General features: G+C 39.0%; 1 protein-coding gene across 1 annotated transcript; it reads left to right on the forward strand.

The window, feature by feature from the left end:
* On the forward strand, positions 1-6,897 carry LOC133618119 (uncharacterized). The gene is made up of 2 exons (XM_061978587.1): positions 1-459; positions 5,770-6,897. The coding sequence occupies exons 1-2, from the start codon at positions 267-269 to the stop codon at positions 6,783-6,785; spliced, it is 1,209 nt and encodes a 402-aa protein (XP_061834571.1). The 5' UTR covers positions 1-266; the 3' UTR covers positions 6,786-6,897.
* Positions 6,898-12,295: the final 5,398 nt, after the last annotated feature.

The following is a 12,295-nucleotide window of genomic DNA, read 5'->3' on the forward strand; positions in this document are numbered from 1 at the left end:
GATATGCAAACAAAGGAAGGAGCTCACAACCCCCAGAAAACACACCCACCACAGACATAAATCTGGAAACTCTGCACCAAAACATTTAGAACAGAAGAACCATTCTGCAATCAAGGCGAAACGCAACAAACACGAAGAAGAAGGCATCTTAATTCAATGTTTAAAATCAGCTTTAAGTCGGCGCGTTTGTTACCTGCAACGAGAAACCGAAGAAGAAGAAAAGCCGGACGTTAGCAACACGCAGGTTTTGTTTGTAAAAAAAAAAAATGTGTCAGGTCAAAAAGCTGAAAATGTTGATGGAGCAGCGACTACATTCTGTCGTGGAAGAAATATTTGGACTGTTTGAAAGAACCATAGCAGAGTACGAGGAGGAACTTTCCAGGACGAAAGAGGAAAAATACAGACAACAAGAACTACTGGATGCTGTTTTCAAACCTCAAGTTGTGCTACCCAGAGCAGGTTTGTTTACATCTTTTTCTACCGCTTGTCCCTTTTGGGGTCGCGGGGGGTGCTGGAGCCTATCTCAGCTGCATTCGGGCGGAAGGCGGTGTACACCCTGGACAAGTCGCCACCTCATCACAGGGCCAACACAGATAGACAGACAACATTCACACTCACATTCACACACTCGGGCCAATTTAGTGTTGCCAACCTTACCATGAAATTTTAAATTAACCTTAAAGATGTTGAATTTAACTGAATTAACTGAATTAAGATGTTGCATTTTGTTATCATGAAAAAAGCATATACAGCCTCCAGTTGGCTATATTACTTTTATTTGGAAAAAATGCTATTTTGCTGATTTAAAAAAATATATATGTGTGGTTTATCATTTTCAACAACTTCAATAACGAACATATAATTAAACATAATAATAACTCCAAAACACATGGCACATATATGGTCTTCATTCTGCTAATCTGTTATAGTACTTATAAGTCCTTCCGTCCATCCATTTTCTAACGCTTGTCGCTGCGGGGGGCGTGCTGGAGCCTATCTCAGCTGCACATGGGCGGAAGGCGGGGTACACCCTGGACAAGTCGCCACCTCATCACAGGGCCAACATAGACAACATTCACACTCACATTCACACACTAGGGCCAATTTAGTGTTGCCAACCTTACCATGACATTTTAAATTAACCTTAAAGATGTTGAATTGAACTGAATTAACTGAATTAAGATGTTGCATTTTGTTATCATGAAATAAGCATATACGGCCTCCAGTTGGCTATACTACTCCTATTTGGGAAAAATGCTATTTTGCTGATTTAAAAAACAAACAAAAGTGTGGTTTATAATTTTCAACAACTTCAATAACGAACTATGATTAAACATAATAATAACTCCAAAACACATGGCAAATATATGGTCTTCATTCTGCTAATCTGTTATAGTACTTATATGTCCATCCATCCATCCATTTTCTACCGCTTGTCCCTTTTGAGGTCGCGGGGGATGCTGGAGCCTATTTCAGCTGCATTTGGGCGGAAGGCGGCGTACACCCTGGACAAGTCGCCACCTCATCACAGGGCCAACACAGATAGACAGACAACATTCACACTCACATTCACACACTAGGGCCAATTTAGTGTTGCCAACCTTATCATCCATCCATCCATCTTCTTCCGCTTATCCGAGGTCGGGTCGCGGGGGCAGCAGCCTAAGCAGGACAGCCCAGACTTTCCTCTCCCCAGCCACTTCGTCCAGCTCCTCCCGGGGGATCCCGAGGCGTTCCCAAAGTGTCCTGCGTCTTCCCCGTGGCCTCCTACCATGACATTTTAAATTAACCTTTAAGACGTTGAATTGAACGGAATTAACTGAATCAAAATGTTGCATTTTGTTATCATGAAATAAGCATAAACAGTCTCCAGTTGGCTATACTACTCTTATTTTGGGGAAAAAAAGGCTATTTTGCTGATTTAAAAAATGTATATGTGTGGTTTATCATTTTCAACAACTTCAATAACGAACTATGATTAAACATAATAATAACTCCAAAACACATGGCACATATATGGTCTTCATTCTGCTAATCTGTTATAGTACTTATAAGTCCATCCGTCCACCCATTTTCTAACGCTTGTCTCTGCGGGGGGCGTGCTGGAGCCTATCTCAGCTGCACATGGGCGGAAGGCGGACAAGTCGCCACCTCATCGCTGACTTATAAGTCTTATTTTGAAAATAAAATATTTTGTTGATTTTTGAGACGTCATGGTTATACTTCATAACAACAACTTGGTCCAATGTGGCTCTTTCAACATTTTGGGTTGCCGACCCCTGACCTAGAAGATGACTCACATTGTCGATGTATTTTTAAAAGGGTCAAGATGTGTATCATAACTCTACCTCTTTGTACTTTGTGAACACTTGTCCTACAATTTAGCCTCCAACAAATAACAGAAGTTAGAAACGTTGCGGTCTTACCTGCTCCTTTTGTGACATTTTTTTTTTTACAACTGAATGGAATGCTAACGTGGGTGATTCCAGTCTAACAATGGATTTTGGGCTGGTAGTGGTCGTTCCGATCATACAATACCTCAATGCTGACAAGAGAAATTCCATTCTAATGACTATTATGCGCATTGACAGAAATGTTGTGCTTTTGCATCTCAACAGTTGTTGTTTTTTCACTCCAATAGAGTGGAACCATCCACTCCCACCTTGTGTCGGAGTATGAATAGTTGGGTTTTGGCACCAGCTACTAGACTAGATCTGATAAATCTAAGTCTTGAATGAGAGGTGGAATGTTTTCATGGTTATCGTTTTGAGGCCCTTTTCCACGGTTCTTGTATAATGTAAGTGTGTGGTTTGTGTTTCCACCACATTTCACAGTTCAGGGTAGTTTATACAAATCAGGCAGATGACATATGGAGAAGTGGTTTACTATTTAAATAAACAGACAATATTAGGTCACAGTTCTTTCACTAAAAAGTAAGTAATTGAAATACAAATCAATTATACAAACCCCAAAACCAGTGAAGTTGGCACATTGTATAATTTGTAAATAAAAACAGAATACAATGATTTGCAAATCCTTTTCAACTTATATTCCTTTGAATAGACTGCAAACACAAGATGTTGAATGTTCGAACTGAGAAACTTGTTTTTTTTTGTGCAAATAATCGTTGACTTAGAATTTAATGGCAGCAACACATTGCAAAAAAAGTTGGCACAGGGGCATTTTTACCACTTTATTACATGGCCTTTCCTTTTAAATACACTCAGTAAACGTTTGGGAACTGAGGAGACCAGATTTTGAAGCTTTGTAGGTGGAATTATTTCCCTTTCTTGCTTGATGTACAGCTTAAGTTGTTCAACAGTCTCCGTTGTGGTATTTTAGGCTTCATAATGCGCCACACATTTTCAATGGGAAACAGGTCTAAACTACAGGCAGGCCAGTTTAGTACCTGCACTCTTTTACTATGAAGCCACGCTGTTGTAACACGTGGCATGGCATTGTCTTGCTGAAATAAGCAGGGGCGTCCATGATAAATGGGTTATACTTGTATAGCGTTTTTCTACCTTCAAGGTACTCAAAGCGCTTTGACAGTATTTCCACATTCACCCATTCACACACACATTCACACACTGATGGCGGGAGCTGCCATGCAAGGCGCTAACCAGCAGCCATCAGGAGCAAGGGGTCAAGTGTCTTGCCCAAGGACACAACGGACGTGACTAGGATGGTAGAAGGTGGGGATGATAATGTTGCTTGGATGGCAACATCAATCAATAATCAATCAATGTTTATTTATATAGCCCTAAATCACAAGTGTCTCAAAGGGCTGCACAAGCCACAACGACATCCTCGGTACAGAGCCCAGTTTGCATATCCAAAACCTGTATGTACCTTTCAGCATTAATGGTGCCTCCACAGATGTGCAAGTTCCCCATGCCTTGGGCACTAATACACCCCCATACCATCACAGATGCTGGCTTTTGAACTTTTCGCCTAGAACAATCCGGATGGTTCTTTTCCGCTTTCTGGAAAATGCTTTTATACCCAATCATGGCACCTATCTGTTCCCAATTAGCCTGTTCACCTGTGGGATGTTCCAAATAAGTGTTTGATGAGCATTCCTCAACTTTATCAGTTGTTTTGCCAGCTTTTTTGAAACATGTTGCAGGCATCAAATTCCAAATGAGCTAATATTTGCAAAAAGTAACAAAGTTTTCCAGTTCGAACGTTAAGTATCTTGTCTTTGCAGTCTATTCAATTGCATATAGGTTGAAAAGGATTTGCAAATATTTGTATTCTGTTTTTATTTACCAACATGCCAACTTCACTTGTTTTGGGGTTTGTATACAAAACGATATAAGTTAAAAAATAAAGTGGACCAAATTGTTCATAAAAATTGTCCGCAATGTCCAATAGTCAGAAAGTCGTCCTCTCAGTAAATGATGAATTCATGAGGGTCAGACGATTCATTTTTGGTCCATTCAGCTGTATATAACTATATAAATGATAAATGTCAGTGTTTATTTCACGCCGACAACATGAACACATGGGTTTTAGCGCTAGCTTGTTAGCAATTAGCATTCTGTTTCCTCGAGTTGATGCTAATAATTAAACAAATACATGTAATAAAGTAAATAGTTAATATTTGATGTTATTTACCTTCGTTCCACTCGTGTGCTGCCTCCTTTATTTCCACATTTATTAAACAAAGTCAGAGTAGTAAGCAGCTGAGGCCGCAGCTTCGAGTCCGGCTTCACACTCCTCTGTAAATACGACTAAAAGAGTCCACCCACTTCTCGTATCGAAATAAAGTTTGTAAAAACGAATAAACAACAATAAACTGCATATACTTTAAAGAGTAAAAACACAGCACACAGATGCTCCACCAAAGTTCCTGCACTTTCGTTCGTCCTTTTTTTTCTTCGTTGTCAAGTTTGTTGTTATAGAAATACACAAGAAATAAGAAATAAATAAGTCGTCCTCCCATACTTCATCATCACACAACTTGTGTTCCCATGAGTTCAGGTCGCCCTGCGAGAAGACAAAAGCTTTCTTTGATCTTATCAAGAAAAGGGCTTGTAAAACTCCACTGTGTGCGATGGGATGCGACATGGAGGTGTCAGTTTCTTTTGATCTATTGTCAGCCACAGGAAGACTAGATTAATAACTATAATAAGGGTCGATATGTATGGCATGACAAAGTGATAAAATAAGTTACATGTGTATAAGCTGAGGGAGAAAAGAAAAACGCTCTTTGAGTGTTGCTCGCCTTTTCTCTCAAAATGTGCACACACACACACACACACACAACTTTGTGTGTGTGTGTGTGTGTGTGGTGCATTGGGAGTGGAGGTGTGAAAATGAATGTATTATATGTACGTTTAAAGTCGGTTTAACTTTAAAGTGTAGTCTAACATTCTTAGGTTAGATTATGTTTTAGACATTTGCAGTACACCATACATCTGGGTGCTGAGCTAAGATAAGATAATGGCAATCACAACAGCTATCAGTTAGCTGATGACACGTCACTTTGAAAAAGTTCTCTCTCTCTGGGGTCGCTCAATGAAACATCTAACTCGCCTCAATCCTCAATGGTATGGGTTATTATTGTTTAAAAAAAAAAAATATATATATATATCTAAAAGTCCAAAAAATACGCTTCCATTAATGTACATAATATGAAGGATACATTGTTTACATTGTCTAGTTTTGAAACATTAACTTTATTTGGCCTACCTCACATGTGACTAGTTAAAATACTGCAAACTCAAATACAATAACAGCTCATTTGTGTTTTATGTTCTGCAGACGTCCAGCAGGTGTCAGCAGAGAGTCAAGAAGAGATTCCCTCCAAGCAGCAGGAGTGGAGCTCCAGTGTGGGGCAAAAGGAGTTGGAACCCCCACACATTAAAGAGGAAGAGGAAGAACTGTGGGAGCAGCTTCAAAGGTTGGAGGAGGCTCATGATGAAGATGAAGCTCAGTCCTTACAGCTTCATCTCAGTCAAAGTGACGACAACAGAGGGGCGGAGCTTCTAACTCAACACATTACAGCTGATGGAGAGCATTGGGAAGATATAAACTCAGAACCAGACAACATCTTTGCTCCGCTGTCAGATATAGACGGCATGTCAGACTCTTCTGAAAGCGATCACAGTGACAACGTTCGTAAGCCGTCGGAGAATAATAAGAACTCAAAAGATGATATGAGACATCATGCTGACAAAAAACGCTATAATTGTTCTGAATGTGGGAAATCATTTCGACAGAAGGGTCATTTTACAGCACACATGAGAATACATACTGGGGAGAAACCTTTTGCCTGCTCAGTTTGTCCCAAAAGATTCTGTACAAAGGAGGGCCTGAAAAAACACATGCTTGTACACACTGGGGAGAAACCCTATACTTGCTCTGTCTGTAGGAAGTGTTTTACCAGTAAGTATGGCATGACCAATCACATGAAATCACACACGGAGGAGACTCAATTTACTTGCCCATTTTGCCCTAAGAGATACTTGAGTAAAGGTGCTGTGATGGTACACATGAGAATTCACACTGGCGAGAAACCGTTCAGTTGCAACGTATGCAATAAAAGGTTCATATATAGGTATCAGGTCAAAAGACACAACTGTGCAGCAGACTTGGACGCTGCTGCGCAGTGTGGCTCAGGTGTTGGAGCGGTCATCCATAATTTGGAGGGTTCCTGGTATGACTCGAGCTTTTGCCGTCCTAGTCCCTTTACATGTGTCCCTTACACTTTACCCACCTTGCTACCAGTGCCACCCACACTGGTATATGAAAGTTTGTGGCGGAACAAAACACAATAAGTATTTAAGTCTGCAGGGACTTAAATACAATCAAACTGTGACTGTGATTTCAGGTGGTGTTTCTCATTTTGTGGTGTTGTGTTTTTACTTCTAAAATTGTATGTAGCAATTACTAAATACTGAAGTGTTTTTTTATTTATTTCCTCATTGTGGATATACTGTTTATTCACTTAAAAAAATAAAATAAAATAAAAATAAAGTCACACTTTTTTTTTTCTTCATTACATTCTATTGTTTGTATGTCTTTTATTATTCAATGAAAAGTGTGTACACAGCAAAAAATTGTAATGTTAACCATTGAAAAGTTCATTTGGTCATATTTATCATACTGATTCAAATAGAGTTCAGTGTTGGAGTTATTTAACAGGGTTAGTAAAGTTTAAACAAATTAATCCTGTAGAGCAAGGGTTCCCAAACGTTAAAAAAAAAAAAAATTAATTAAAAAAAATAAAAATAAAAATAAAATATATATATATATATATATATATATATATATATATATATATATATATATATATATATATATATATATATATATATATATATATATATATATATATATATATATATATATATATGTATATGTATATATATATGTATGTATATACATATATACACACAGCCCGGCTCCCGGACAATTATATATATATATATATATATATATATATATATATATGTATGTATGTATATACATATATACACACAGCCCGGCTCCCGGACAATTTTATATATATATATATATATATATATATATATATATATATATATATATATATATATATATATATATATATATATATATATATATATATATATATATATATATATGTATGTGTGGGAAAAAATCACAAGACTATTTCATCTCTACAGGCCTGTTTCATGAGGGGGGGTACCCTCAATCATCAGGAGATTTTAATGGGAGCATTCGCATACCATGGTTTATATAGGGCACAGAGTGGGTGGGTACAGGCTGGCCTAGGGGTGTGGTGATTGGCTCATGTGTTACCTAGGAGGTGTTTCCGTCTATGGCGGCATGTTGTTACAATTTCGCTGCGCTTGTTGAGGGATGACAGGTCTGGACGGTAAATAATAAACAGTTTCTCTTTCAAGCATAGGTTGCATCTTTTATTACCACTATTGTAAGGTGTGCTGGATGCAAGAATTTGCCATGTTATTGAATATTCAACATTATTGTCTTTGAGGTCCCAAATGTGTTTGCTGAGTTCTGTGGTATTTCGCAGGTTTTTGTTCCTGAAAGAAGCCTTGTGATTGTTCCATCTGGTTTTGAATTCTCCCTCGGTTAATCCTACATATGTGTCGGATGTGTTAATGTCCTTGCGTATTACCTTAGATTGGTAGACAACTGATGTTTGTAAGCACCCCCCGTTGAGAGGGCAATCAGGTTTCTTTCGACAGTTACATCCTTTGTTGGTTTTGGAGTCGCTCTGTCTGGGGGTTGACGGCTCATTTGCAATTGTTTTGTTGTGGTTTGAGATGATTTGTCGTATATTGTTCATGCAGCTGTAGCTCAATTTAATGTTGTTCTTGTTGAATACTTTTCTTAGGGTGTTGTCTTTGGGAAAGTGTTTGTCAATCAGATTGAGGAATTTGTGTCCAATGTTCGTTGAGACGTTTTTGCTGTATGGGGGGTTGTACCAGATGATGTCGTTTCGTTTTCTGTTCTTTTTTGGCTGGTTTCCTGGCGTGGGTTCATAGGTGAGGGTGAAATTGTATCCGCTTTCATCAAGGGCTTTTTGGTACGGGGGGGTTGCTTGGTCAAATTCAGCTTTGCTAGATGACAGCATCGATAGCCTTTTATTGATTCCGGTAGGTATTCTTTTCGTGGTGGTGGGTGGGTGGTTGCTGTCATGGTGCACGTATTGGAGTGTTGTGTTGGGTTTCGTGAATGGTTGGTAGCTGTTATTTCTCAGGTTGAATATATATATATATATATATATATATATATATATATATATATATATATATCCGTTGTGGTGAAGAAGGAGCTGAGCCGGAAGGCAAAGCTCTCAATTTACCGGTCGATCTACGTTCCCATCCTCACCTATGGTCATGAGCTTTGGGTTATGACCGAAGGGACAAGATCACGGGTACAAGCGGCCAAAATGAGTTTCATCCCCCGGGTTGCGGGGCTCTCCCTTAGAGATAGGGTGAGAAGCTCTGCCATCCGGGGGGGAGCTCAAAGTAAAGCCGCTGCTCCTCCACATTGAGAGGAGCCAGATGAGGTGGTTCAGGCATCTGCTCAGGATGCCACTCGAACGCCTCCCTAGGGAGGTGTGTAGGGCACATCCCACCGGTAGAAGGCCACGGGGAAGACCCAGGACACATTGGGTAGACTATGTCTCCCGGCTGGCCTGGGAACGCCTCGGGATCCCCCGGGAAGAGCTGGACCAAATGGCTGGGGAGAGGAAAGTCTGGGCTTCCCTGCTTAGGCTGCTGCCCCCGCAACCCGACCTCGGATAAGCAGAAGAAGATGGATGGATGTATATATATATATATATATATATATATATATATATATATATATATATATATATATATATATATATATATATATATATATATATATATAATTGGATGATGTCATGTTATCGATAGGAAAATGCATTACATATGATTTGCCTAAGCGACTAGGAGACACAGAGTAACAAGCGGTAGAAAAGGGATTAGATAGATAGATAGATAGATAGATAGATAGATAGATAGATAGAGATAGATAGATAGATAGATAGATAGATAGATAGATAGATAGATAGATAGATAGATAGATAGATAGATAGATAGATAGATAGATAGATAGATAGATAGATAGATAGATAGATAGATAGTACTTTATTGATTCCTTCAGGAGAGTTCCCTCAGGAAAAATAAAAAATTCCAGCAGCAGTGTACAGAATTGAGATATAATTTAAAAAGTAAATAATAAATAATGGGGGTATATGTTATTGTTTTGTATCCCCAGTCATCCTAGTAGCCCCTCCCCTCCAGAGAGGAGAAAGGACGGATTAAAAAATAATAATTACAAAAAAAAAAAATAATTTACTTGGGACTTCCCGCGGGGCAGATTTTGGACGTTGGCGGGCCTGATCCGGCTCGCGGGCCACAGTTTGGGGACCCCTGCTGTAGTCTGTTGCCCCTGAGGTTAGCAAAGGTAAACCCCGTGCATCAATCAAGCTATCGTGAGGCTGCTGCTTTCACCAGAGATGGACAGTTGAACACAGACGGTAAGTACAAATAAAACTTGCTGGAACAAAACTCTAATGTTTGAAATAGAAACAGTAGAGGGTATTAGTGAATAGGTAAAGTTAAAGGCACGATATTACTATTCGCTAGCGGTCGAAGATAAGTTAGCCGTGCTAGCTAACCATAGCTCATAGCATGAGTATAAGAGATATACCTACTGGCCTTGTTTTAAGTTCATACAGTGCATGGTGACAGTGATAGCAATGTAATGTTCGTTTGAAAATACAGCCATAATTATTTGAAATCTGACTTTTAGCAATGAATAGTTATTAGCGCTATTCGCTAATTTGCGAAATTACGCTACTTCCGGTTTGACGCTAAAAACGTAATTTCGCATTAAAAGCATTACCATACTTTCACAACGGAAGTGCTTTAAGTGTCATAATAGTTCAGGACACTAGCTGTAAAATGCGAGTGTATATACTTGAACAGTGTTTATGTTGTGTACAAGGTGTATTTATAATATGTTGTGTAGAGCAGTGCTCCCGTCCAAAGGCAAAACCCAGTAACTCAATTTTGGTCAAAACTGAGCTGATAATAATTTTGGAGTTACTAGGTGATATGCTTTACATTAGTGTATGCGATATTGTAATTTGTTCCGTAAGTAAGCTGTTACGCGCATGGCAGGACCTAGCAACTACCACATAACTGCGTAGATACAACAGAAAAAACGTTTGTTTTATCAAAATCAGCTAGAAGTGAGTTACTAGGTTTTGCTTTTGGACGGGAGAGTGGTCCCCAACCACCGGGCCGCGGCCCGGTACCGGTCCGTGGATCGATTGGTACCGGGCCGCACAAGAAATAAATAAAAAAATATTATATATATATATATATATTATTATTTTTTATTTTTATTTTTTTTTTATTAAATCAACATAAAAAACACAAGATACACTTACAATTAGTGCACCAACCCAAAAAACCTCCCTCCCCCATTTACACTCATTTGCACTCATTCGCACAAAAGGGTTGTTTCTTTCTGTTATTAATATTTCTGGTTCCTACATTATATATCAATATAGATCAATACAGTCTGCAGGGATACAGTCCGTAAGCACACATGATTGTATTTTTTTATGACAAAAAAAAAAATCCAGAGAAGGGGACCGCAGCTTAAAAAATTGGTCTCCTCGGTTCCCAAACGTTTACTGAGTGTTGTTCAAAGGAAAGGCCATGTAACACAGTGGTAAAAATGCCCCTTTTGCAATTTGTTGCTGCCATGAAATTCTAAGTTAATGATTATTTGCACACAAAAAAAAGTTTCTCTGTTCCAACATTAAATATATTGTCTTTGCAATCTATTCAATTGAATATAAGTTTAAAAGGATTTGCAAATCATTGTATTCTGTTATATTTACAATTTACACAATGTGCCAACTTCACTGGTTTTGAGTTTCGTAGGTCATCAACCTGCCGCAGACTGCAGATGGAACCTAGCTTTTGGCTACGATTTGGCACCATTACATTTTATATGTTTATTAGTTGGCATTGTCCCATGTAACAAAGTTGTAATAAATATAGCAAATGGCGACTTACTATCAGCAGTTTTATAATACATCTATGAACAAGCTTATTGGTGTGTCTAGTGGGACTGGTGAAAGTTAGGTAGAAGAAAATGTGGTCTGTTATAAATTATTTAATGTCTCTGTGCGGCCCCGTAGCAAATGCGTCACAGAACGGACTGCAGCAGTGGACCAATAACATCTGATGATGATGTACATCCACAAAGGACAATGTCAGAATAATTGCATCTAAGTTATCACAAAACTTGTGTTTCAATGAGTTCCCGGCGAGCAGACAAAAGTGGTATTTGATCTTACCAATCAAAAGGCCTGTAAAACTCCACTGTGTATGATGGGAAGCGACATGAAGGTGTCGGTTTCTTTGATCTATTGTAATCCACAGGAAGATTTTGTCTACAAAGCGGCGAGGAAGCAGGAGCCGACCCCCCCTCCAGGCACCTTTTCTTTAAACTGTTTTGTAACCAAAGGCGACGGCTGTTTACGACCCCCCTTTCATTAGAAACAGCTGTTGCCATGTAATCAGGGAAAGTCCAAATAAAAAGGGAGGCGTGCCTCCTTTCGTCAGAGCGTGGTGGAAGACTGGAGGGAGGGGGCATGCGTAGTACAGTACAGTACAGTGCTAGTGATGGGATCGGCAGTTCTTTTGACTGTACTGAATCACTAGAATCAGTTCCTTAAATTTATTCTTTCAGAAAATTCGTTCACCGAATCACCCCCACCCCCCCA

The sequence above is a fragment of the Nerophis lumbriciformis genome, linkage group LG18 (assembly GCF_033978685.3).
Source record: "Nerophis lumbriciformis linkage group LG18, RoL_Nlum_v2.1, whole genome shotgun sequence".
Lineage (NCBI taxonomy): Eukaryota > Metazoa > Chordata > Actinopteri > Syngnathiformes > Syngnathidae > Nerophis > Nerophis lumbriciformis.